This window comes from Daldinia caldariorum (genome assembly GCF_022478825.1).
Source record: "Daldinia caldariorum strain CBS 122874 unplaced genomic scaffold F4812scaffold_11, whole genome shotgun sequence".
NCBI lineage: Eukaryota > Fungi > Ascomycota > Sordariomycetes > Xylariales > Hypoxylaceae > Daldinia > Daldinia caldariorum.
Window position 1 is genome coordinate 188,273 of NW_025953047.1, and position 24,798 is coordinate 213,070.

At 48.9% G+C, this 24,798-nt stretch overlaps 9 protein-coding genes and 1 non-coding gene across 10 annotated transcripts; 4 read left to right on the forward strand and 6 right to left on the reverse strand.

Annotated features, from left to right (window-relative positions):
• Positions 1 to 177: 177 nt before the first annotated feature.
• On the forward strand, positions 178 to 2,791 carry F4812DRAFT_451625 (PAXNEB protein-domain-containing protein; the record flags this gene model as incomplete). The annotated part of the gene is made up of 3 exons (XM_047936239.1): positions 178 to 1,336; positions 1,571 to 1,591; positions 1,839 to 2,791. The coding sequence occupies 3 exons, from the start codon at positions 178 to 180 to the stop codon at positions 2,789 to 2,791; spliced, it is 2,133 nt and encodes a 710-aa protein (XP_047788975.1).
• Positions 2,792 to 3,284: 493 nt separating this feature from the next.
• Positions 3,285 to 6,770, reverse strand: F4812DRAFT_432361 (uncharacterized protein). Its single transcript, XM_047934520.1, has 3 exons — positions 6,644 to 6,770; positions 6,024 to 6,587; positions 3,285 to 5,964 (listed from the first exon to the last, which is right to left on the reverse strand). The coding sequence occupies exons 2-3, from the start codon at positions 6,471 to 6,473 to the stop codon at positions 3,553 to 3,555; spliced, it is 2,862 nt and encodes a 953-aa protein (XP_047788976.1). The 5' UTR covers positions 6,474 to 6,587; positions 6,644 to 6,770; the 3' UTR covers positions 3,285 to 3,552.
• Positions 6,771 to 7,091: 321 nt separating this feature from the next.
• Positions 7,092 to 8,918, reverse strand: F4812DRAFT_432366 (3' exoribonuclease family, domain 1-domain-containing protein). Its single transcript, XM_047934521.1, has 2 exons — positions 8,533 to 8,918; positions 7,092 to 8,459 (listed from the first exon to the last, which is right to left on the reverse strand). Exons 1-2 carry the CDS (start codon positions 8,648 to 8,650, stop codon positions 7,708 to 7,710), a joined length of 870 nt encoding a protein of 289 aa, XP_047788977.1. The 5' UTR covers positions 8,651 to 8,918; the 3' UTR covers positions 7,092 to 7,707.
• A 1,317-nt stretch (positions 8,919 to 10,235) lies between these two features.
• On the reverse strand, positions 10,236 to 11,412 carry F4812DRAFT_451628 (NAD(P)-binding protein; the record flags this gene model as incomplete). The annotated part of the gene is made up of 4 exons (XM_047936240.1): positions 10,236 to 10,377; positions 10,438 to 10,493; positions 10,588 to 10,897; positions 11,108 to 11,412. 4 exons carry the CDS (start codon positions 11,410 to 11,412, stop codon positions 10,236 to 10,238), a joined length of 813 nt encoding a protein of 270 aa, XP_047788978.1.
• A 574-nt stretch (positions 11,413 to 11,986) lies between these two features.
• Positions 11,987 to 12,069, reverse strand: F4812DRAFT_t101. The gene has a single exon. It is a non-coding gene; the product is annotated as a tRNA-Gln (tRNA).
• A 194-nt stretch (positions 12,070 to 12,263) lies between these two features.
• On the forward strand, positions 12,264 to 15,969 carry F4812DRAFT_432376 (aspartyl-tRNA synthetase). Its single transcript, XM_047934522.1, has 2 exons — positions 12,264 to 13,706; positions 13,760 to 15,969. Exons 1-2 carry the CDS (start codon positions 12,807 to 12,809, stop codon positions 15,446 to 15,448), a joined length of 2,589 nt encoding a protein of 862 aa, XP_047788979.1. The 5' UTR covers positions 12,264 to 12,806; the 3' UTR covers positions 15,449 to 15,969.
• A 774-nt stretch (positions 15,970 to 16,743) lies between these two features.
• Positions 16,744 to 18,807, forward strand: F4812DRAFT_61245 (Bicupin, oxalate decarboxylase/oxidase). The gene is made up of 4 exons (XM_047939238.1): positions 16,744 to 16,971; positions 17,024 to 17,560; positions 17,639 to 17,933; positions 17,996 to 18,807. The coding sequence occupies exons 1-4, from the start codon at positions 16,904 to 16,906 to the stop codon at positions 18,587 to 18,589; spliced, it is 1,494 nt and encodes a 497-aa protein (XP_047788980.1). The 5' UTR covers positions 16,744 to 16,903; the 3' UTR covers positions 18,590 to 18,807.
• On the reverse strand, positions 18,807 to 19,552 carry F4812DRAFT_465408 (uncharacterized protein; the record flags this gene model as incomplete). Its single annotated transcript, XM_047938432.1, has 2 exons — positions 18,807 to 19,421; positions 19,482 to 19,552. The coding sequence occupies 2 exons, from the start codon at positions 19,550 to 19,552 to the stop codon at positions 19,025 to 19,027; spliced, it is 468 nt and encodes a 155-aa protein (XP_047788981.1). The 3' UTR covers positions 18,807 to 19,024.
• A 201-nt stretch (positions 19,553 to 19,753) lies between these two features.
• F4812DRAFT_61267 (XPG domain containing-domain-containing protein) lies at positions 19,754 to 22,213 on the reverse strand. The gene is made up of 2 exons (XM_047939239.1): positions 21,683 to 22,213; positions 19,754 to 21,626 (listed from the first exon to the last, which is right to left on the reverse strand). Exons 1-2 carry the CDS (start codon positions 21,907 to 21,909, stop codon positions 20,027 to 20,029), a joined length of 1,827 nt encoding a protein of 608 aa, XP_047788982.1. The 5' UTR covers positions 21,910 to 22,213; the 3' UTR covers positions 19,754 to 20,026.
• A 458-nt stretch (positions 22,214 to 22,671) lies between these two features.
• F4812DRAFT_451632 (phosphoribosyl pyrophosphokinase) lies at positions 22,672 to 24,409 on the forward strand (the record flags this gene model as incomplete). The annotated part of the gene is made up of 3 exons (XM_047936241.1): positions 22,672 to 22,782; positions 22,901 to 23,048; positions 23,148 to 24,409. 3 exons carry the CDS (start codon positions 22,672 to 22,674, stop codon positions 24,407 to 24,409), a joined length of 1,521 nt encoding a protein of 506 aa, XP_047788983.1.
• Positions 24,410 to 24,798: the final 389 nt, after the last annotated feature.

Genomic DNA, 24,798 nt, shown 5'->3' on the forward strand with positions numbered 1-24,798 from the left:
TTCAACGAAAAAGAGCCTAGAAAATACTTTGAACCCTCAATCTTTTTCTCCAACTGAAGCCCAAATGCATATACCGATAACCTACACAATTTTCTCTTATTGTTTATCCCATCTTTATCACTTAACCCATACATAATTATTTAGGAAATTTCACAAACCCTATGCCATAACATAACCATGTCCTTTAGGAAAAGAAATGCTGTGATCAGCAGCCCAAATTCATCTCAGTCGACGCCATCCAAGATTGAGAATGCACCTATCCCTGGAGTTAGACCCTCTCTTGTCGATGGTCGACCAACTACTTCTACTGGAACTGCATCTCTAGATAGTCTACTCGCTGGACATGCTGGCTTACCCCTGGGCACATCGCTTCTGATCGGAGAGCACGGTACTACTGACTTCGCCGGTGTACTTCTCCGTTACTATGCCGCCGAGGGCATGGTTCAGGGACATCAGATCCATGTCCTTGGCTTACACGAAAGTTGGCGCTATGAGCTCCCCGGCCTTTCGACCGAGGACAAGAGGTCGTCAAGCAAGTCGGAAACTCCCTCAGATGACAAGATGAAGATAGCTTGGAGATATGAAAGCTTATCATCTGGGACAACCCCGAGGGATAGAAACGCACCGCTGAGGCGAAGTAATTTTACGACGGACCCTTCATCTAACTTTTGCCATTCTTTCGATCTTACCAAGAAACTTAGCCCGACAAATGTCAAGGGTCAAATTGGCTTTCACCCTTCAATGAGCATACCAGGGATACCTCCTCGTACGAAAGATACAGGGTCGCCTTTCCAGGCGTTTATTAAGACCGTAGCTTACAAGCTTGCGAATTCGCCGTCGTCGTGGATCCATCGTGTCATAGTACCGAGTCTCTTGTCCCCGACAGGATACGCTGGTTCGTCTGCTCGGCCCGAAGAGGTCTTGCAGTTTCTACACGCACTTAGAGGGTTGTTAAGACAGTACCCGGCCAAACTCACGGCTATTATTACCTTGCCGCTCTCGCTTTATCCCAGGACCACGGGACTTACACGTTGGATGGAGCTGTTGTCCGACGGCGTTTTTGAGCTCATCCCGCTCCAGTCTAGCGTTATCCACGCCCCTCCTCCGTCTTCGAAATCAGATTCCAAGTCAGACGAGCAGACTCAGGGTCTTGTTAAAATCCACAGTCTACCAATTTTCCACGAAAAAGGCGGGGGTTCTTCTGAGGGCCATGCTGCTCACGGGGATCTATCGTTCAGCCTAAGTCGGTCCAAGGGGCTTGTGATAAAACCATTCTATTTGCCTCCTGTTGGAGAGGATGAAGAAGAAGAGAAGAAGAAGAAGAAAGGAGATTCTGGTCAAGGGAGCATGGAATTTTAAAGTTTTTCCATCATACGAAGTACAACTCGAAAAGCACCTAGGTACCTAAACCCGATATTCAAATTGAGCTTGTACTGTGCGGATTTGTACAATTATAAGCTCATACTGTATTGACCCCACTTAGAGCTCTCCAAATTTTCGTCAACTTCTCCAAACGACGAAAAAAAAAGAGAGCTTTTAAATTTTTAACCATCTTCCACAACAACAACAGGTGAGTCGAGATTAATACCCCGTTTCTTTTTTACAACACTTCGTCGAAATGATTACAACAATGAATAATCTGTCAATCCACTGAAATCAAAATGTTGACAAACTTCTATCTGGAAAAGAAAATATGATGACCTAAATTCTTCCATATTTCGTATATGATAATTTCTCATCAGTACCAATGCTGACTCTGAAATAGACACAGATTTTCTGTCTTCCCGCGGAGATGACTTCCTCCACCATAAATCGTCCTCCCGTGAGGATATCCAAAGTCGCGGGGCGGTACCTACTCTTCGACATAGAGGACGTGATGCACTTGCGCAAGAACCACAACATCTGCTCCGTGTTCGTCGGCGCGATTCCCCAGAATCCCCAGCAGAACATATTCATGGGGCTGCCTATCGAGCTGATGCCCGAGGAGGCCCAGGTCCTCGTCGACAAGAGAGTAGGATACATCGTAGATGACGCCACGTTCCACCCCGCGCGTCTCGCCGCCTTGGATGACGACGCGCGCCGCAGATACCTGCAGGCTGTCAAGGCTGAGGGCAGGAAGGCCCAAATTGCAGCTGCGGAGAGCAAGCAGAACGCGAAGCCTAAGGTGACAGCAGGTACTACTAAGAAAGAAAAAGTCAAACCAAAGGCTTCAGAAAACGAGACTAGTACCGAAGCCCATGACGGCGAATCTCCCTTCAGCCCTCCCTCCCCGCCACCGTCAAGTGGCGTCCCTTTCTCCAGCTCCCAAGCGGAAAACCCCCCACCCGCCTTCGCCGTAACACCCACAACAAGCAGCCTTCTTTTTATACCTCCTTCCCCTCCTGACTCCCCTGACTCTCCTCCTCCTCCTTCTTCTCCTTCTCCCTCCGTCTCCCCCCTCCCGCTCTCGTACCCGCTGTACGCGCACCTCCAGGACCGCGGCTACTACATGATGCCCGGCCTGCGCTTCGGCTGCGACTACAACGTCTACCCCGGCGACCCCCTGCGCTTCCACAGCCACTTCCAGGCCGCCAGCTACGGCTGGGACGAGGAGATCGCCGTTCTGGATATCGTCGCCGGCGGGAGGCTCGGCACCAACGTCAAGAAGGGGTATTTGATCGGTGGGGCCGTGGTAGGTGACGATGGCGATGGTCATGATAATGCAAATACGGATGAGAAAAAGCAGGCAATAGATAAGAACCCTAACGCCCCGCGAGCTCGGGCTTTCTGTATAGAATGGGCGGCAATGTAGATATGCGTAATACTATGTACCGTGCTATCGTACCTAGCTTAGCCACACCTATTAATTAAGAGAATAATACTGTACCAACTCAAGACGCATAAGAATTAAGAGATTTGTGACATGAACGAGGTGAGGCGGTCCTCTTTCCCATCATACTTATGTAGAATTGAATGTACCTAAAAACCGGTTTACCTAGCATAACTGCCTAAGCTATGTACCTATGCATACCGCAACCGTGACATGACCCCTTCCTAATGAGACCAGAACTCCTTACATGTAATAATAAAAAGGAAGCGAAAAGCGAAAATAGATAAAACATCACATCGTCTAACCACTGTGCCCCCTTCGCTACAACACAACAAGAACCCCTCCCCCCCTTTCCATCGACTCATTCATATCCGTCGCATCCCTCATGAATATAATATCCCTGTCTCAACGATACGTCTTCCAACGAAAAGGATGGGGAGCGTCGGAGAGACTAAGCTAAAGAGCAACAACGAAAAAAAAAAAAAAAAAAAAAAAAAAGGAAGCTTGAAGACCAGGTTCGCCTCAACGCCACTAATGATGATGATGAATCGCCTTGCGTTTTTAAACCGAGGTCATCTATTGCGGAAGGAAATTCTAAGTGATGCCGATTTGTTGAACGAAGCATGCGGATTGACATTCGCTGCTCGGCAAAAGTCGTGGACAAAGAATCCGTAAGGGCCCGAAGTCAGCGGAGGGAAAATCGCACGTAGAGTTGGAACGAACGTATGACTGGAACTCAGTCGTCAGGGTACGTATATGCGGCTAAAGCTCACGACGTCTCTACGGCAGCAGACGCATTTATCAAAGTTGTTCATTGCCAAGGTGACGCGACACTCGTCACATAGGCTGAGACAGCGACACGGCCACACAATAATTTTGCGGGGAGATGAGTGGCATACAACGCACTGAGGCCCTCCCCTGTCGTCATCGCTACTATCTTGTTGGAAGTCGCTATCATGGGCCACCTCTATTCGCCTCGCGATAATCAAGTCCTCAAGGAGCTCGGATTCTTCCTCGTCCGAAAGCTTGTTTTTGCTAGCCCGCTGTGGGAAGAAAAGGCGCCCGCGTTGATTCTGTTGCATGCGCGCGTACTTAGAACGCGTAATAATCTGATCACTGCTTAGGTGGGCGGCGAGGGCGTGGGCTTCGCGGCGCTCCTCTGGGCTTCTTGGATGGAGTAGCCTGGCAAGATCGTTCATGGCCAGGGGTTGGTCGAAGGGAGTCGTTTCACGGGATAATGAGAAGTGCGGAGATGCTTGCGTGGGTGTTCTCTGGCCATCGTTTTCCTGGAAATCGTTCTCATCAATCCACTGACCCTGATCGTCTTCATCCCCCGCGATACTGTATATCGTACTCGTCGTATCCCAATTGCTATCATTTTCGTCCGGCTCCCAATCACCGCTGGTATCCACAGATCCCCATAAATCGCCGTACTTCCAAGAGTTGTACAGCCTTGAGTCCAGCTCCTCATCTGGCATATTAGCTGTCTCAGGGGCCATCTTAAGACGTCTTCGTATTTCAGCCTCAACATCGGCAGTCTCGTCATTATAGAGCCTACTGCTCCGCCTATTTCGACCCAATAGTAGGGAATGCGCTTCTGTAGGGGGTTTCCTTTCGTTTTTGTTGTCTTGTTTCGGCCAGCGAGAAAGCCAGACCAAGATGCGAGGCCGGGTTGTAATCCCAAGACGGCTAAGAGCCTTTAGAAGAAGTACTGCGCCCCATCGCAATAGAAGCCTGTTAATATTCATGATAAACTCGACGGCCAGAAGCCAACGCGAGCTACGCTCGGTAGCCCCTACTCCATCTCTAGCACGTTTTTCCCCGATGCGCGTTTTAGGGATTATCTGAGCCGCTCGTTCTCGCGCGTATCCGCTTGACGCACCAAGCTGTCCGTCTTTGATTGGCACTAACCCTATGGCTCCTACGGAGTCGTATTGCGAAGCGCTTAGACCCGATCCGACCCATTGCATACGTATGGACTCAAGCTCCTTAAGTCTCTCTTCTTCGAGCCACGTACGACTCTTCACGTTGATGCCCCTGTCCTCGTTCAGGTAAACGGCTTCACTCGCCATGGTAATGACACTAAAGCCAGTCCGGAGTAGCGCAGTATAGAAGTCCATTTCTCGCGATATGCGGATATCGGATAGCGAAATATTTGCTTGCATGTTCTCGTGCGCAAGCGCGAATCGTTCTCGGAAAGATAAGGCCTGTCCGTTAACATTCCACCGATCCGGAGGTTGCATCGCTGAAAGTACCAAAGCTATAGCATATATGGCAAGGCACACGAGCGTACCGGCAAATACCAAAAGATGTGGGATGAAACCTATGATGCAGACCGTAGGAAACCTAAAAAACCCCATGGTGGTTGGACTGTCGATAGAGAAATCTAAAGCTTCTATCACGATGCTGCCCATGAAACAAATCGCCCAGAAGCCGGTACTTACTAATCGATACCGGCTTTGTAAATTAAAAACGCCCAATACGTGGCTGGTAATATGGCTCATGGCAGAGAGGAAAGCGACTAGAAGAACTTCGGGGGGTGTGTTGACCCGCTTCATTATCATAGACCTCGATACTGCGATGCTAGCCCCGGAAGCTTGTTGGAATGTTATATTGGAACTACTGCCACTCGAAAATATACCCCAACCAAGTTGGTTGCTGATAGCGGCGTCGGCTTCGGCAAAAGCCAGCGAGTGCTCGAAAAGGGTCATACCGGTCTCGACAGCCACTTGACGTCCTTGCACTGCACATGAAATCGTTTCTAGGAAATGACTTAGGCACAATGTCCCGAAAAGAGGCCATAGCAGCGACAAGGATCCATGTAATTCGTTCGAGTAGTCGTAATTGCTCGGAGGGACCATCTCCACTGCGCGGCAGCTGTCGTAGTCGGTGGCTCCCAAAAGGAACACTGTGCTGAGCCCATGTAAATATGCGGAGGGTTGTGCAAACATGAGATCCGATGTCTTGCTAGCGTTGCCCCAGCGCATTTCGGCGAAGTCGGGAGATGTTTGACACTGGATGGATTGTAGAAGTTGCCGAGCTTGGTATGCGAAGAGAATGATAGGTATGAAGCGGAGAAACAGTCGTACAGGCCACGTCAGATGTAGTCTTCTCCGCGATGCTGCAAATATGTGTGTGCGGTTTAAGATGATGGCCTGCAATAATACCAGACGTCAGAAAATTTCTTTTTTAACGTCGGAAGAAGGTAACAAACCATAGCAATACAGCAGAGCGCCCACTTGCTTGTGGCATAGCTGAAAACGCTACCCAAACCCTTGCTGCCATCGGCGGAGAACTTGGAGACCAAAACGGCGGGGTCCTGATCTTCGTTCTCTAATACTTCTGCTGCATTAGCGGCAGCTTCGGATACTTGTGTAAGCATATCGGCGGCGGCGGTCGTGGAGAGAAAGAAGTCGGATGTCGTTGGGTCGGCAATGACTCGTTGCCCAAAACCGTCAACGGCATCGGGGAAGGATATGATGCCAAGCTTGGTCAACATCCTCGGCCCAGCCAGAATGAGATCCTCAAGCGAGGGTGCAAACCTGGTTACGTTGTTGACAGAATATCTGAGGTGCTGGGCCGTCCAGGAAGTGAAATTATACCAGATGCTTGAATTATCGAAGAGCGTAGGTGCCGGGCCGGCGGTCGCGCCTGGAGAAGCCATTTAGTATTTAGTAGCTGGGGACTTTTATCTGGGGTATGCGAGAGGCGACCAATGGCTACAAGTCGGCCGCGACGAGATCTGATTTAGGCACGGGTGCTTCCAATCAGAGAGTAACTACAATTAGGTCATTCAGAAGCTCCGAAACAATCGAATTATTAGCCAATGCATACTCGCTGCAAACACATGACGACTTCCCGTCACGCGTGCATTTGTTGCATTTGTTGAGAGGTGGAAATGTTGTGTGGGCTGCTTTCTAAAAGAATTACATATATATGAGGCAGGTGGGCATGTATGGAAATATATACCTTAGGTTAGGTAGGTAGAGGTAGGTAGGCATGTAAGATGTAGGAAGGCAAGTGGGCATTTAAAGCAGACGATGTCCGAACCAACTGTTAACTGTTCCAGAATCTAGACAAGGTTCAAGAACTTGATCAATACAGGTAGGAGGTACCTACCCTGACACCTTAACGTCAAGTAAATTAGCGGGTAGGTGCATAGCTCTGATAGCTTAAAAGTTGCAGGCGACCGGTCGCTAGGTATGTCCTAAAGATTAGGTCATTAGTAAGACTCAACGCAACAGCCCGTTCTAGAAACGCCAAAAATAGATTTTGGCACTGCTTTAATATATCTACCTAACCTTAGGTACCTACCTGCATTGATTTGCTACTCGATAGGTACCAGGTAGATGGGAGCTAAGGTTCTTGGAGTGTTTATTGTGTATCTGCATGTTTGCACATATTAGTTCCTGAATAGCTCTACATCATTGCGACTCTGTTTTTACTTGGGTATATTTAAATTGCTAAGTCCGTAAGTGAGAGACATTTTAAGTCCTCACCAAGTTTAATTACTCACACTCACATCCGTAGTTTCGAAAAGAGATGCATCATCCCCAAAGAATCGCAACCGCGGGTGATGGACCACCTCTATCAACGTCTTCAACATTTGCCTTCAGTCATCATGGTACATGACACATGGCATGCCCTTTCCCTCCAGCAGACCTCATCTCATATTGGCTGTTTATTAACGTCGAGCCTAATACGAGGTATTCGGCTTTCTTAAATACCGTACGAATCCATGTCATAAATGGAGCATGGCTCACGTTCAGAGAGGAGTTGGACTCCGAACTCGATATGCCATCAATGCCTGTCCAGGCTTTCCGCATACGAGTTTTTCTACTTGCCCCCAGAACCGCATCTACCAATGACTAGATGTCCATCTTATAAGCCTGTTAGGTTTAAGAAACATCTTGCCCTGGTTTGACCGTTTCATTCAACGCCTGGATGAGCACACGGTTTGCATTGCGGCAGGCTACAAGGCTTCTCTCTACCAGCTTGTTGTAAAGCATAGCGTCGGCGCCGGGTAGCTGACCCTTAAACCAAACATTGGTCACCTCATCCCTCGTCGGTAGGTATGCGACGCAACACGCCGCGAATATTTTATGATATGAGGCAACATCCGGATCGAGGACGATGCTCGGCTGACTCTTCTCGTCCTGGGCAGCTAGGGCCGCAACGCCTCCGGCGACAGTATCGACGCAGTCGATGCCAGCGTCCGCAATGGCCGCAGAGGCAACAGTAATGCACCCACTTAAGACGTTCATCATATCCCAGCCTTCATCTCTATCGTAATCTGGTGAGTCACGGTTCTGATCTCCTTCAATTATAGTGACGATGATGTCAACACCACTTTTAGGCCAACGATCCGCGATAATTGCGCCCCGTAGTGCCGTTTCCAGATGAACTCCGAGATCCCTCTCACTCGAGTCGCGTAAGTAGCTTCGTCTTTGTCTCGTCGCAAAAGGTGCATATTTGACGTGCGTCGAAAGAATGATATGAGGAGAGAAAGGCGCGGATCGCGGAAGTGCTCGAGGGCCATGAACGGTGCAGGTCAGCTTCAAGCTCGTGCCTGAAGGACGAGTCGCAAATGGGTCTTCGATTTCAAGATATGCGGATCCCGAAGCTGAGGGAGTAACTCCTGTTTTGAGAACTATACATAATTCATCATATTAGACAACTTAACTTGGGTACCTAGTATGCGCATGAAAACCATGACGACTTACAGATCTTTCGGACAACATTATCGCCCGGACGCTTTGCTATTATTTTCTCTCGAGGAGCATCGTATATGGGAGGAATTGTTTGGCCAACAGGGCCATTTATTCGTCTTCTATCCGCCATTGCGCAAAAGTGTATGGCGTTCCAGAATGTTGTGTTGGTAAGAACCGTTCAGATGCCGCGATCAATGAGCTTGCAGGCTTGTAAGGAAGCTTGAAAATTCCATGCAACCTTGAGCGTAAAAGCTGTCCCACTTAGGTATGCCCACCATTAGGTACCCACTAACCTGGTGAACCCCTCAGCCCCTGCACCTTGCGTTCTCTGCCAGCACACTAGCCAATCGGTCATCAACTTTTCCGTTCTCCGAAGAATTTTTTTTTTGAACTGGACCTCAAAACCGAAATTTCTTTCTTCGCACTCTCTTAAACAATGCAAGTCAGGACTGGATGCTTAACCACTCAACATCTATGAGCATCTGCAGCCATGGACTTTGTGGGATTAAGGGCTGGTCTGAAGAAGTTGTCCTAACGTCATTTTTCATATTCTACCTAGATATGAAACAGGATGACTCTTCCTTGTGACGCATTAAATAGATCGTCGCCGACGGTTGGAATGTCGAACCTGACTGACCTTCATGAATACTTTGGTAAGTTATCTACCTCTCCTTTCGATCCCCAAACAGACCCTTCTTTCCTAGTAGGTCCTTCTGCTACTGATGAACCCAATTCCACTGTTCTTCGCGATTACCTGAGCGCCTGAACAAACATGCACTACCATCTGAAGCACAAATCAGTTACTACTTTTGCCGTGTCATATTTTGGTTCATCGACTAACCGTCATCTTAGGATCATAAGTGTCCAGAGTCAATATACCTAACGGCGATTGCAACCAGCAATATACAGTTAAGGTAAGCAAACATTGCAACTTGCTTTCCTTGTCGTTATTCGTGTCCATGATGAATCCTTTCTTATCAGTTCTGCTTCTGAAGCGCTGTGAAGATACCCATATACCAAAAATTTTATTCTGATTGTTTACCTCTATCTTCTTATCACTTGAGTCCTGAAAATAGCGCAAGCTAACGTGGAAAAAAGTAAAATTTTAGCAATATCTTAAGCCTGATTTACGGCACAACCCAGGCTACCCACAATCATAGCTTCGATAAAGTTGTAAGTTGAAATCTACTCTGTTACGTGGCGCTTTTTGTCATGATGAAAACTGTTTATCCATTCAACTATCTCACATCGGGTCGAGCCTCCCTCCCGCACCATAACTATCCTCTTGGGTGGTGATGATTGGTTGTGGAGTTGTCGGCAGGCATGGCTTTCAGCTAGGCTTGCCTCGATGTCATGAAGGCTTCCGTGCTTTTGATTTTTGTGCTTCGTCTTGAGGCACACATTTCGAAGGCCGATTCGAGTGAATGAGTAAACTGGTTTGTCTGAATTCATCTACAGCCGAATTGTTTTATCTAGGGTATTGCCTATGATCTTTGCTGACACCTAGCAATAGGCATTATTGAGCACAGTGAAGCTCAAGAAACCAGGAGCCATGACTCTTGTCCATCTTGTAGGATTTAACTACGCAACAAGGTAAGAGACATATAATTTGGGTTAATAGTGCACATATATGATATATTCGCCCTTGGCATTGCCTCGTAATCTTCATATAGCTCTTGTTGACGAAATATAAAGTCTTTGCGATATCTAAATTTCTATGACTTCTTGTGAATAACAAAAGGACTGGCTTGATGGTTAGGGAAGATGAGGGTGTCTGCTATTATGACATTTTCTCTCCTACCAGCGGCGAATACGATGACTTCAGCAATGTCATCAGGCGTGAGAGGCTCCCCTCCGCTGAATCTAATATGAGTATATGCGGTCGCTCAAAGAAGTAGAGTGGGCGGGTGTACTTACGCATAGACAGCATCCGCCTTGCTCTTGTCGCCGTAGAACCGTACAAGAGAGAATTCCTAGAAAATGATCATATTAGCTCTTAATACCCCACGTACATCGTACCATCCATCATTTGGTAGGAAGAACGTAGGGTTTAAAAACAAAACATACCGTCTCGACTTGGCCTGGATCGATCTCAATGACGCGGACTCGCGAGGCAACAAGCTCCTTGCGCAGGGCGTCAGTGAAGCTGCGGACGGCGGCCTTGGTTGCGCAGTAGATGCTGCCGCCGGGGTAAGGCTCGCGCCCGGCGATGCTGCCGACGTTGATGATGTCGCCGTGGCCGCCGTCGGGTCGCTTGAGGAAGATGGGGAGCACGGCCTGGGTCAGGTTGATCAGGCCGGTGACGTTCGTCGCGAACATGACGTTGAGGTCCTCCTCGGCAATCTCAGGGGCGCGGGCTACGCCTTTGACGAGGCCGCTGGTTATGCATGTCAGTTAGGTAGTAAATTCGGGGCCAATTTCATATATATCAAAGATGTATGTATATCAGGTAGGTATATTTATCTTATTCCTATGCTCAAATCTGATTATACTCTCGCTCCAATCTCCCTCGGAGCCTTTTGCCGCTCAAAAAAATGAAAACTATATTTGTACCTAACCTAGGCAGCTTTGGTTGGGAAGTACTTACGCATTATTCACCAGGACATCGATTTCCCGGAACTCCTCGGGAAGACTACCCACAAAGCCGCGGACCTCGTCGGGGTTGCTGACGTCGAGCTTGACGGGCAAGACGCGGACGCCGGGGCCGACCTCCTTCGCGATGTCGTCGGCGAGCTGGCGCAAGTTCTCGACGCGGCGTGCCGTGACCACGAGCTTCAGGTTCTTGGGTGAAGTTCGCGCGAACTCGAGCGCCGTGCTGCGTCCGATGCCCGAGGACGCTCCCGTGATTACGATGGTCTTGCCCTCGAGGCGCTTGGCTACGGCGGAAGACATGGCGCTTCTGCCGATGAGGTTTATATGGTGGAGGGGTTGGAGGGGTTGGAAGAGAGATGCTCTTGGACGAGATGCTGAAAGTGCGAAGCGTCCGAGGTGCCGAAGCGTAGAGAAGAAGAGGCTTCCTGTTTGCAGGATGGGCATAAGGTATGTATACAAGGAGAAAACGGGAAGGGGAATAGAAAAAGATGCGAAGGCTTTATTAATGAAGAGGACTAGTTTAGGTACCTCTAAGGTATAAGAAAATACGACGGGTGTGTGTAAGTGCGCGATGATGTGCTCAACCCCGCCATAGCTAGCTACCGCTAACCACCACAAAAGGTACCTGCGCAATCTCGCTGCCCCGCCGTTACGACTTCCGTATCGGAACTCCTCGGCTTATACCTGCTATGAGAATTATGAGTCTCATCTTGTTTCGGGCTATAAATAAACAATCTCAATACCCGATAATGTTTATCTGACAAAAAAGTATAATCAGTTTCAAGTCACAGAAGTTTATTAGTAAAAAGGGAACTTCTGATGTCATTTTATCAAAATGATGAGAAAAAAAAAAAAGAAAAGCTTATGTTGAGGAAGGCCCCGCCGAGGATTGAACTCAGGTCTCAGGAAGTTTGTACGAATCAAAATCCTGCGTGCTAACCACTACACTACGCGGCCGTTGAAAATCGTCTTATAAAACGCGAATATGTAATAAGCACACAACCTTACGTAAAACTTCGGGTGTCTTTCTACCAACTAGCGTTGCTTTAGTCCAAACGGCTCCACCTCGGCTCCACCTCAAGACATGGAGCTCAACTTTCAAACGGCTTTGCTGTCACTCATCTTACTCTACTACCTCTTACTATAGTCTCTTTTTTTTTTTTTTTTTTCTATATTACTATTGGTAGCATTACTACATACCCCTTACCTCGATACTCTCTATATGAAATCCGAGGGAAATGTAATGCATTATTCTTTTCGAGCTAGACTCATAATGCTCGATCGATCGACTATGAAGAACTATATCACAATCGACTAATTACTAGGTACCTAACCTAAGGTAAAAGGCGGCTGGGCAAAGAAAACTCAATGATGAGGATGAGGATGAGGAAGATGATATCTAGATTAATCTACAGATGTAGCCGTACCTATATAGGTACGTTAAGAATGGAAATGGAAAACAAATCAATCCACCATAACCGCTGAAGCTGGTAATTATTTACACGATGATGACGACACAGCCAAGACTCGCAACTTGCTTTGGAACATCAAGAAATCGGCAACATGCGGAAATACTTGTTAATGAGTCCCACTATCTTAAAGTATTCTTATCGAATATTTGCCCTGGCTCTTTCAATTGTAATAAATGATGTACATCCAAGTCAGCTCACCATTATATTATCAACAACTACATCATGTCAACCCCACTGTACAGCGAGATAGCCCACGCCGCACATAATATTACCGCCCCTTTTCAGTCGAAGAAGCGTGAGAACGAAATTGATGTCTCCGAAAAGGGGAAGTCGACACAACGTAGTGAGGCTAAGCGACAAAAAAAGCTTGAGAAAGCAGAGAAACGCCAGCAGGAACAAGAAGAGTTAGAAGAGCGTTACCAACAGGAAGATGAGGTAGCGGAGCAGGAAGAAGACGAGGAAACTAAAGTGCGTTATGGCGAAAATGTTCATCCTCACGAGCTATTCTCGATCGCGCAGGTTGTCAGTCTGCCAATAGGGTCTGAAGTCAATTTCCGTGCTAGAATACACACCCAGAGACGGGTGTCTCGAGCTTTAGACTTCTTACTATTTCGGAATCAGACAGATTCCATCCAGGGAGTCCTCTCGCACGCTTCACCACATATGATACGATGGGTGCAGAGACTCAACCCCGAATCCCTTGTCCATGTCACCGGAACGCTACAGAAGCCGGAACAGCCCGTCACATCTGCGACGTTTCCGGATGTGGAAGTCAAGATTTACTCCATACATCTTATTAACTCGGCCAACGAACTACCCTTTGATAACTATGAACCCCCTGAAGCACTTCGTCAACGCCTATCCGGTCGTGTAGTAGACCTCCGGCACCCGAGTAATCAGGCCGTCTTCCGAGTCCGCTCTATGATCGTACGGAAGTTCCGTGAAGCTTTGGATGATCAGGGCTTTCTAGAAATTCAAACGCCCAAATTGCAACCTGCAGCTACCGAGAGCGGCTCGGAAGTCTTCAAAGTGCAGTACTTTGGCAGGACCGCGTTTCTAGCACAGAGTCCGCAACTTGCCAAGCAAATGGTCATATCAGGAGATTTTAAAAAGATCTACGAAGTAGGTCAAATGTGACTTTGAACTATTACAAAATGCTAACCTCTGGTCTCGAGATCGGTCCCGTGTTTCGTGCAGAAAACTCAAATACACACAGGCACTTAACAGAATATACTGGACTTGACATGGAAATGTCCCTGAGGGAGTCTTATAAAGAGCTCATTGAGACAGTTGATAAAGTTCTCAAAACCATATTTGCTGCCGTAAAATCCATGCCCGAATTACATAACGTTCGGGAGAGGTGGCCTAGTAAGGACCTAGTCTGGCTAGACGAGACTTTGATCATGCCATTTCGCGAGGGAATTCAGATGCTCCGGGAGGATGGGAGAGAAGTTGGGGAGGAAGACCTCTCTACAAAAGATGAAGTGCGTCTCGGCGAACTCGTAAAGGAAAAGTACCACACTGATTACTACATATTGGATAAATTTCCGGCGAACGCCAGACCATTTTATACGCATAAAGCCGAGGACCCGAAATGGACGAATTCGTTTGATATATTTCTGCGCGGCCAAGAGATATGCACGGGCGGACAGCGCATACACGATGCAAAAGAACTTCGGGCGAGCATGGCAGAGGCAAAGATCAGCGAGCAAGGCATGGAAGAGTACCTAGCTGCGTTTGATCACGGGCCGCCGCCTCACGGAGGAGCCGGTCTGGGTCTAGAGCGAATAGTGATGTTTCTCCTCGAACTAGACGACGTGAGAAACGCCTCGCTATTTCCCCGCGACCCTAGATCGCTCCCGGCACGTCCGCCAAGTCTCCCCCACCCAGGCGCGGATACCACGATGCCTCGCAATCCAAAGGACGAATACCCGCCCGTTGAAAACTTAATTGCTAACTACGGTGATGCAACGAACACCTCGTGGCTGGATGAGCGCTTTGAAATCTGGCGACACACCACCGGAGCCGCGGTCGGCTTCGTGAAACAAGCTGGGAAATTCGCCATGATAGCCGGCGACCCGCTTTGCGATATGAGCCAATACCGCGAGGTCATCACCTCCTTCGTGGACTTCGTGTGCAAGGACCTGGAGCTCACTCCTGTCTGGATGCTCGTGTCCGAAGACGTGCAGCAAGTTCTAGGCGAGAAGCTAGGCTGGCGAACGCTCAGCTGCGCCGAGGAACAACGCATCGACGCCGACGACCATCGTAACGCGGCTAAGCAGCAAGACGCGCGAAAGGTCCAGCGCGAGGGTATCGTGGTTCGCGAGGTCGTCGATCCGGACGAAAGCTTCGTGCGAAGGGCTGACGAGGCGATCCGCGAGTGGCAGGCCGCGCGCCGGGGAAAGGGGAAACAGATCCATTTGACGGAGGTACGACCGTGGGTAGACCGAGAGCACAGGCGATATTTCGCCGCCGAGAAAGACGGCGCGGTGCTCGGGCTCGTGGTGCTGGCGCAGCTCGCGCCGCGGCACGGATGGCAGGTGAAGTGGGCGTTCGACTTCCCGCGCGCGCCCAACGGCGTCATCGAGGTCCTGGTCGAGACGGCGCTGTCGGCTCTCCGCGGGCCGGTGACTTTCGGCGCCGGGGTCTCGGAGCGGTTGACGCCAAGGGCGCGGCTCGGCGGCGTGCGAGCCAAGTTCCTGGAGAGCGCTTACAACGTCATCGTCAGAAACCTCCGGCTTGGCGGCAAGGCGCAGTTCAGGGAGAAGTTCGGCGCGCTGGGCGAGCAGGTATTTATCTGCTACCCGCGGCGTGGGCTGGGGGTTACGGATCTCCAGCAGATTGTCAAGTTCTTCGAGGACTGAGTTATGCGGATTTAGGATATTATGTATGGTGCTTACGTCTAGGCCCTGACCTACAGCAGCAGCAAGCTAGATTTTTTTTATTATTAATTTTTTTTATGCAGCTTTGGCTTGGTGATTTTCGTTTCGGCTTAATTCCGCGACTCTATGCATTTATTGCCGCCTATCCGTCTTGATGTATATATGACCTACAGCATACTAGGTCTGAGCTTAACTCCGGTGCTTGTTTGTGATGGAGATATGAGATAGCATAGGATATCATGGCTAAAAATATGTATTCGTCTTATAATAGTTGATATTGGTAAAATAGGAACTTTGGACTAATAACCTATGTTCATGACACTGACGCCCTCCATCGAGGCCCGGTATAAATCGATTATTTCCGAATTATTCTAATCCAGGTAGTCCAAACTTGCTGGAGAAGAGGTCCGACTAAATGATTAACGAGGTTGGCATGTCGGTGTAGAGCATAGCTATATTCCCAGATATATTCCCGTCGGCATAAAATCTTACTGCTGACCGACTGGAGCTGAGGGTAGGCACGGGTAGGTAAGGTTTCACAACAGTGCAACCATGTCGCGATGATACCTGTTTTGTACATTATAATCTCCATTAAAAAGACGCCGAGATGCCGAGTTGATGCATGGATATATGTCAGCCAAAGCCAAAAATATGATATCTGAGCGTTCCTTTTCTCTGCCGCATTTCCGTGTGGTCCTCCATGTTCGTCAGATTCTAGAGTCTAGACTACCTACCTCCTACCTAACGTACCTAGCCTAGAGATACATGCAGTTAAACGAATCCAAAACCTGGTTCCATTCGGCAATCCTTCTCCGTCGGAGTCTTACAACAGGGTAGATTATGTAAGGTGACCAACCTCGGCGTCGCTCGGAATCGCATAGCAGACTGAGTCTGCCAGTTACGTAGACTGGTGACGAACTTTAAATGAGTTTTTCTACAGCGGGATACGTTCGGCATCCCCCAGAAACATGGCAAGGGCCTCACCGGCCGACCCGCAGCGTCTTTGAGAAGAAGGAAAAAAATTGGACTGAGCCACCACCGCTCGCGCGTCCTTGACGAACACTGGGCTGCTATATCGCTAAAACGGGAATAATCGTGCTCCAGGGGGCCAGACATAGCATCCCTGGTAAGCAAGCAAGTATGCGCTCGTCACATCTAGGTTAGTAGGTGATGGGGGTTTAGACTACCTATGCGGTGTCACAATCTCCAAGCCCATGGTGTTGTTACCACGGAAAGCTGCAATAGGGGGCGCTGAGGCACAATGCGGATCTGGTTAAGGGGATGTTGAATATAAAATAGTAAAGATCTCCCCTCCTCCTGGACCGAACTTTTGAATCATCGTCCATCAACGAGGAATCCCAGGCCAGCCAAAACCTCCTATTCATCTCTCAGTTGTATAATCCGTTTTTGGGCAGATTCATTGTATAGTTTCTCGAGATGAAGTACACAAGCGGTCTCGCGGGTGTCGGGTTATTCCACCTCGCCCTCGGCCTTCCACGGCCGCAGTGAGTAGCACCTAGGGCGTCTTATACAGAATAGCGCTGACAACTATTACAGGATGACATACGAGGAGAACCAAGGAAGTGTTGGTGGTGTTGACGCACCTATTCCCACCTACAGCGGTGCACCTGTAGGAGACCTTCGCGGCTCCACGGACCTTCAAGGGGGTATCGCATCCCGTCCTTCTGCGGATGGAGGTGACTCCGCCGTCGTGGAGGACCCGCAGTTTGTGAACGGGCAAGACGCAGACGGCAAACTTGGTCTGTACCTGGACTTCAACAGCGCCGAGTATCCCAACGGACCTCAGCCTATGCGTGGTGGCCAGGGAGGCACTGACCCCGGGCCGCGCACGTACGAGTACGAGAAGCTGAACCCCGATACCTACGCTCCGCCTGCGACGGATAAAGGCAGTGTACAGCAGGCCAAGTGGCCGCTAGGCCTTAGCCACAACCTGTTAGGATCCGGCAAGCAATCGGGTTGGGCCCGGCAACAAAACCAGGAGGTGTTGCCTGTAGCTACTGCGATGGCGGGTGTCGATATGCGCCTCGAGCCAGGTGCGTACCGAGAACTACACTGGCACACCTCTGGCGAATGGTAAGCAGGACTCGCTCCCTATAAGTCTCCTGACACTTATCTCAAACCTGGAAACTAACATCTCGACCTTCAAACTAGGGCTTTGGTCTTAAAAGGCTCGGTTCGCGTAGCGGCTATCGACACCGACGGAGCCTCTTTCGTCGACGATCTCACGGCGGGCGATGTCTGGTTTTTCCCGCAGGGTGTTCCTCACAGTTTGCAAGCCCTGCACCAAGGCGTCGAGTTCCTGCTGGTCTTCGACAGCGGCGACTTCTCCGAGTACAACACGTTCCTCGCTACCGAGATGCTCATGCGCACGCCTGTATCTGTCTGGGCCAAGGACCTCCAGACCGACGTTAGCGCGTTCGACTACATCCCCGACAAAGAGAAATATGTAAGTTGTGTACCTCTACCACCCTGAGCACAGGATATCCGAATTAACTAGGTGTTACCTAGATCTTCAACGGCACCCCGGCTCCATCCAACATCTCTGAGCAGAACATCACGTCTTCAGCCGGTGCTCTCTGGGGCCCTAGCGGATACACCTACCACTGGTCGCAGCAAGAATTCCACAACACCACGGGCGGAGCCGTCAAGATCCTCGACCCAGCGACCTTCCCCGTAGCGGACATGTTCTCCGCGGCACTCGTGGTCCTCGAGCCGGGCGCGATGCGGGAGATCCACTGGCACACGGAGAGCGACGAGTGGTCGTACTTCCTGCAGGGGTCCGCGCGCATCACCATCTACGAGGCGCCGTCGGCGTCGGGGACGTTCGACTTCACGGCGGGGGACGTGGGGTACATCCAGAAGTCGGCGCTGCACTACGTGGAGAACACGGGGACCGAGGACGTCATCTTCCTCGAGGTCCTCCAGGCCAAGAAGTTCTCCGACATCAGCGCCGCCCAGTGGCTCGCCCTGACCCCGCGCCAGGCCATCAAGGACACCCTCAACCTCACCGACGAGGTCCTCGACGCTATCCCAAAGGAGAAGACCCTCATCAAGCCTGGTAACCCCAACATGACTGCTATTGCGGTGGACGGGAAGCCTTAGATGGTTGGAAAGAGATCCTGAGAGAAGAAATGTATGGTTCGATGACGGTTACCTGTTTAATGACTAGACGTTGCGAAAGATGACGAGCTATCAGTTAATCATATAGACGCTGGAATTTTTTCTATAGTATATGGCCAACCTAAGTTAATGTTTTAGCCTATTTTCTTCCTGATAGAATACAAATTACCTTGATGCTTATCTCATAACTATATTCTAGAATGTACGATAATACTTGTTCCTCCTTAAATAAGCTACCTAAGGTATAGGACCATGCGTGAAACTGCTGTCGACTTGACAAGATTAAGACTAAGCTTGTTTGCCATCTTCGCTCTTTTTCTCCCTTCACCGCTCCCTGTCATTTTTTCCTTTCTCTGATTTGCCTTCTACTCCCGTTCCTTTACTTCACTGGGAGATTTTGCCCGAATGCTAGTTATACTAGCCTCGAATCTCGCCAAACCACCCAGCCAAAGTCGCAAACTTGATGCCAAGAGTGGTAATAGGATATATAGCAAGATTCCAGGCATCAGGCCCCCAATTAGTTGTGTCGAATACGGCTACCCAGCCGCGAGGATCGTTTTGAGCAATAGTCGAAAAAAGGCCGGCCCAGTGCGTGAGATCTGCAATTATCAAGACCCAGATGTGAAGCTGCAACAAGCGCTTGTTGGGCGGCGACGCGAGGAGAATGACTAGACCGTATAGCATCATGTTGAAAAGATAACCCGTCGCCATCGACGGAACGATTAAGGATGGGAGAGGCAGAGCATTATGCGCTTTGGATGAAAGCTCGAATATGGGGCGACGTGAGGCATATTGGGAAAACATACCGTATGCTCTGTATATGTTAACTGTGTGATTCTGGTAGAAAACATAAGGACCTAGGGGATATACATACATCGCAGCTGGTTCTAGATAAAGAAAGAATATGCGGGGAATGATGGGAAGAAGAGACGCTGTTGTTGCCATTCTAGGTACTTTACTAAAGGTTTGACCCGATTGAAGTATTTCTCGGTGGAATTGAGGATCGAGGACGAGTATAATGATATTTCAGGTAGATCATGTGTCACTTGATGATAATTTCTCGAGGAAAAACAAGAAGATATTCGAGATGAAGCCAAAAAACTAGGGGAAACACCTGAGGCTAAAAGGTGCTTCTTATAGACTTACCATAGAACATGGCTTGACAACTATTGATGGGATGAACTACAATGAGAATGGAGATATATGCGGATTACTGTCTGTATTATCGCGTTGCGGCATAGGATCTTCACCGAGCCCCGTCTCACGAACCAGTCTCGTACTCAGGTGACTCATTAGGGTTGAATAAAGTGGTATTCAAAAGGACTTCGGGGATCTTGGCTATCCGAGATGACCCACGCCCGCCAGTCATTCACGCTACCACACTACCAGCACTCAAAGACTTTTCAGCTCATCTTCCTGTTAGTCTTCACTCTCTTGGCTCAAAATGGCATAAGGGTTGATAGACGGTGATGTCTTGGCACCTCTTTGGCGTCCTTTACGCGGTAGCAACTCAGTATCTCGCTTCTGTCTTTTTCTCGGCTCTGAAGAATCCTCAGGAGGTTCCTCGGTTTCGATGCGGGGAATTCCAAGAATGTCTGTGATGATTCGAAGCCCCTCTACCTTACCGAACTCAGATAACTGATCAGACATCTGTTCGATAGTAGGCCATTCTCCAATAAGTGGAAGTAGTGCGAGACGGCTGTGCAATTGCCGTGCTGGCGCTGGGAGATCATGATTCATAAAGGAGACGACATCTAGGATCTGTTTTGTTATCCTTAGCGAGTATAAACAGGCTTGAACTTGGGCTGTGAAGTGTATCAAGTCCCACGAGTATTCCTCCAGAAGCTTTGGCCCACACATTGCTTTGCTGACGAGCGCTGCTGATAGAGAGGGGCGATGCTCTAATGTGGACCATTCAATGTCCTGGTATATAGCGAACGCCAACCATTGTAATGAAGATGGGAAGGCTGCATCCATTTTTTCCAGTATCGTTACGAGTTGAATGCAATTATCGATCGTCTCTTCTAGGTTAGGGATCTCAACTTGCCGCCCGGCTAATAACGTTGATGGATCCAAAGTACGATATTCAATAATTGTGCTATATCTTTGGCCAGTTAGACCCTGAAGAATACTGTACCCTATTTGTCTAGCGATTGTACTAGCTGTCCATGCGCTTTTTCTGTCGTGGTTTTCAATCATGATTGGAAGGAATATAGAGAGCGTTTCTGGACCTCTCAATGTCTTCGCATCTGCTTCCGAAGATTCTGCTTCTACCTCTTCTAAAAGTAAAATTTGAACGACGACTTCTGATATTCTGGGGTCTAGGTTAGAGAGTATACTAAGCACTGGATGGTGACTTGGTATATAATCTTTCACTTCAAGGCTTTCCAGAAAAGCCTGATATTCCGGTGAATGTAGAGTGTCCTCATGACAGTCGCGAGTTCTCTGCAAGGCCGCGTCAAAGCTCATTCTTGCCTTCTGCTTTTCAAAGGCGACACGAGGTAGACCGCCAATATTTGTCAAGCCTAGCCGGTCGTTGATATCATGAAGTGAAATCTTCATTGCCTGCATACCGGATTCTTTCGAGGTAGGATCGGCCGGAACAACATCCCAAAAGAATGATACACAACCCTTAAGGCCAAGGTTTTGAATGAGTAAGTCGGAATCGCTTGTGAGCAAAGTGCCGCCATTTTCTCGGATATCTTGCGCGCAAAAGATATCAGCTTCTCCGGGGACAACTACGACTATGGAGCCCCAGTCTTCGCTGCCCTTTAACGCCTCGAGAACTGCGGGGACCATGAAAGGGGGCTTGGGTGATGTATCTGAAGCAGACCGAGCAAGTTGCCGAGTTAAATTTGTATCAGCTCTCACGTCTTCGAAGGCACCTTCTGGTGTTATAGGTGACCCAAACGGCTGTGAAGACGCCAAGGCCTTCATACGCTGGGATTGGTTTAGGAGCCGTTCTCGTCTCACTTCCCATTTGCTTGGGGGCAGATATCCATCAAAATATATCTTCCTTCTATTCGTAAAATGTCAGTTACCAAGATATCTTGTCGAATGCCATTATCAACTCACATGACCACCCCGTGGCTCTTCAGGTTGTCAAGCCAGCCTATTACCATACGACTAAGAAGGGAATACGGGGGATGGCAAACGAATCCGCTTGAGGGTGGCCGTTGACGGCAGACTGCGTCAGAAATACGGTGAACAAGAGCTGGTCCATCGATAACGACGGTATCACCACTCAATGATGAGAAGAAGCCATATCGCTGTATAGCCTGGCTAAATCCACGAATACCCATGGTGAAGTAATAAGCTCTGGGCAGACTCTGTAATAAGGTAGGAGATTTTTAATAGTATCCCGAATCACCTATATCCCTTCATTTTCATAGATAGGTACCTCCTATGTTATTGTGGATGCACTGGGGACGTGGCCATTAAACCGGAACAAACACGGGTTACTGCAGGAATTGAGAAGCTTCAGCTCTTAATGCAAAGAGCTGGTGGAGGTACATACCTGAGTGACTACAATACATTAATTTAGTTAGGTGTATACACTCTAGAGGTACCTAATTAGATGCAGGACCAAGGTCGCAGAAAAAAAAAAGAAAAAACTTTAAACCAATTAGAGACTGCTAAAGTCAATTAAACACAGGTATTCGGCAATCCGCTTTCCAATAAGATTTAATCTTGTGTAGCACCTGATGTATACGGCGCCTCCCGCGTAAAGAGCGAATGATAAAATGGTAAGAGGTACATGTAGGTGTAATAAAGTGCTTGCCAATACCTATTTACATCCTATACCTTGAGGCTTGAGGTACCTAGGTAGGTGCTTGCTATTTAATACTTTCCCATGCACCCATTGTACCTCCCTCCCATTAGGTACCGGGTACCTACTATAGTAAGGGTAGGCAAGTGGAGGCTCCGATCAAGTTACATAGCACCCATGCGCTTTCTATCTCTGCCTCTTATCGGTCCTTGGACTACATAGTATGACCCACATAAAACAATCTTTCTTCACTTTTTCACCCAAAACTTTTCTTCCCTTTCCACCACCACACAGAATGCGAGGAACGTTGGTATTCTCGGGCACTTCGTGCCCAGCTCTCACGGGCAAAATATGTGAGAACTTGGGCATGACTCCGGCTGAGGCCGACCTATCTCAATTTTCAAATGTGTGTTATCCTTTTCTTCAACACGTCCACGTCCAACGGGCTAGAGCGGAAAAAAAATAGGCTTGGGCAACGTTGTAACAGCAGAGCTGCCCACTGACATTTTGATCACAATTTGCAGGGCGAGACGAGCGTCCGGATTCTGACCAGTGTCCGAGACAAGGATGTGTTCGTTGTGCAATCTGGAAGTCCCACCATCAATGACACCATCATGGAACTACTTATCATGATTTCCGCCTGCAAAGGTGGCTCTGCGAATAAGATCACTGGTGAGTTTTCTCAAAGCTGCCGCGAGTAAAATAGCCCTGGGGTCATATTATAGACACGGATAGGCATTATTCTACCTGCTAACTACCACACCTTCCTAGCTGTTCTGCCGTATTTCCCTTATAGCCGTCAATCTAAGAAGAAATCGCATCGGGGAGCCATAACCGCTCGAATGCTAGCAAATTTGCTTCACGTGGCTGGTGTGAAGCATGTCATCACGGTCGATTTGCACGCCTCCCAGATGCAAGGATTCTTCAAGTGTCCTGTTGACAACCTCCATGCCGAGCCCCTCATAGCACGCTGGATTCGAATGAATATTCCAAACTGGAAGGAAGCTGTCGTTGTATCCAAGAATGCTGGTGGCACAAAAAGAGTAACATCATTGGCTGATGCGTTGAAACTTAACTTCGGGTTGGTTACTACGGACCGCAAACGTGCCCCCGATATGTCTACGAGTATGATCATGAACCAGCTCGATGGTTGGGACAACCCCCCTGGCTATGTTAATGGCGTTCAGCGTTCGAGAGCCATCTCGGAAGATAGGGATTCGGATGGGAATGGCTCAGCAAGATCGTCGCGGGTTGCTGGCGAATCCCAAGGTTCCCCCAAGCGTGCAACTGCGCCTCCATTGCGGACTAACAGTCTAACACGGTCGCCGTATACGCGAGCATATACCCCCTCACAAACGTCTCCTATCGAGGAGCTGAAGGATGAGGATGAGAACCTTGATGAAGTCCAAGTTTATAACGACGAACGTGCCCAGGAAGTGACTCATGGAAGGTTAGTCCAAGGTCACGTTGTAGCAGACGATTTCCAGTCGGCACCCCAGTCAGATGGCAGTGCGGATGGGAGCCAGTCCTACCAAGGTGGCGACGATGATCCTATGGCAATGTCACATGCTTCGTCATTCTTCGCACCCGAACCGCATGCCCTTGGAGGCTCAGGCGATGTCGGAGCATCGTCTGACGAAGAGGAAGAAAAACTCCAGGATCCCAAGATTGAACACATGATCACACTGGTTGGCAATGTTAAGGACCGCCCAGTCCTGATCGTCGATGATATGATCGACAAGGCTGGTTCGTGGATTGCTGCAGCTGAGACAGTCGTTAAGCGAGGCAGAGCGAAGAAAGTATATTGCATGGCCACTCATGGAGTATTTGGGACAGACTGCCTCGAGCAGCTACAAGCTTGCGATTGTATCGACCAGATTATCGTAACTAACAGCTTCCCAATACCGGACCAGAGGGCCAAAAACGCAAGTAAGTTGGTGATCCTTGATCTCTCCTATTTATTGGCCGAAGCCATTCGAAGAAATCATTACGGCGAATCCATCTCGCCCTTGTTCCAGCATATGGCCGATTAGACAGCCTGGAATGTTACGATTGTTACGAATTAGACTGCCGTGTGCTCGCAGTGTTGTATTATTCATAAAAAGCTTGATAGGTGAGGCCGCGGGTTATTCGGTATGGCGTCTGGTTGGAGGCGGAACATGGCTCTATTATGACTTTTGGAATCACGGCTAGCGTTATGCGATTGAATCAGATACCACATTTTAAGATTGTCACGACAGGTATGTTGTTCAATGAAGTGAGTCTCATTTGTGTGCGCCAAAACTATGCTCTCCTAACGATTTCTTTCCCCTTGCACTTTTTCCCCAGCGATGCTATCCTTGGATAGCCAGGGCTTAACGTCCCTCTAGGACAAGCCTCTGAACGGAGCGTTGGTAGATCAAATCGTCCCTCTCGGGACTTC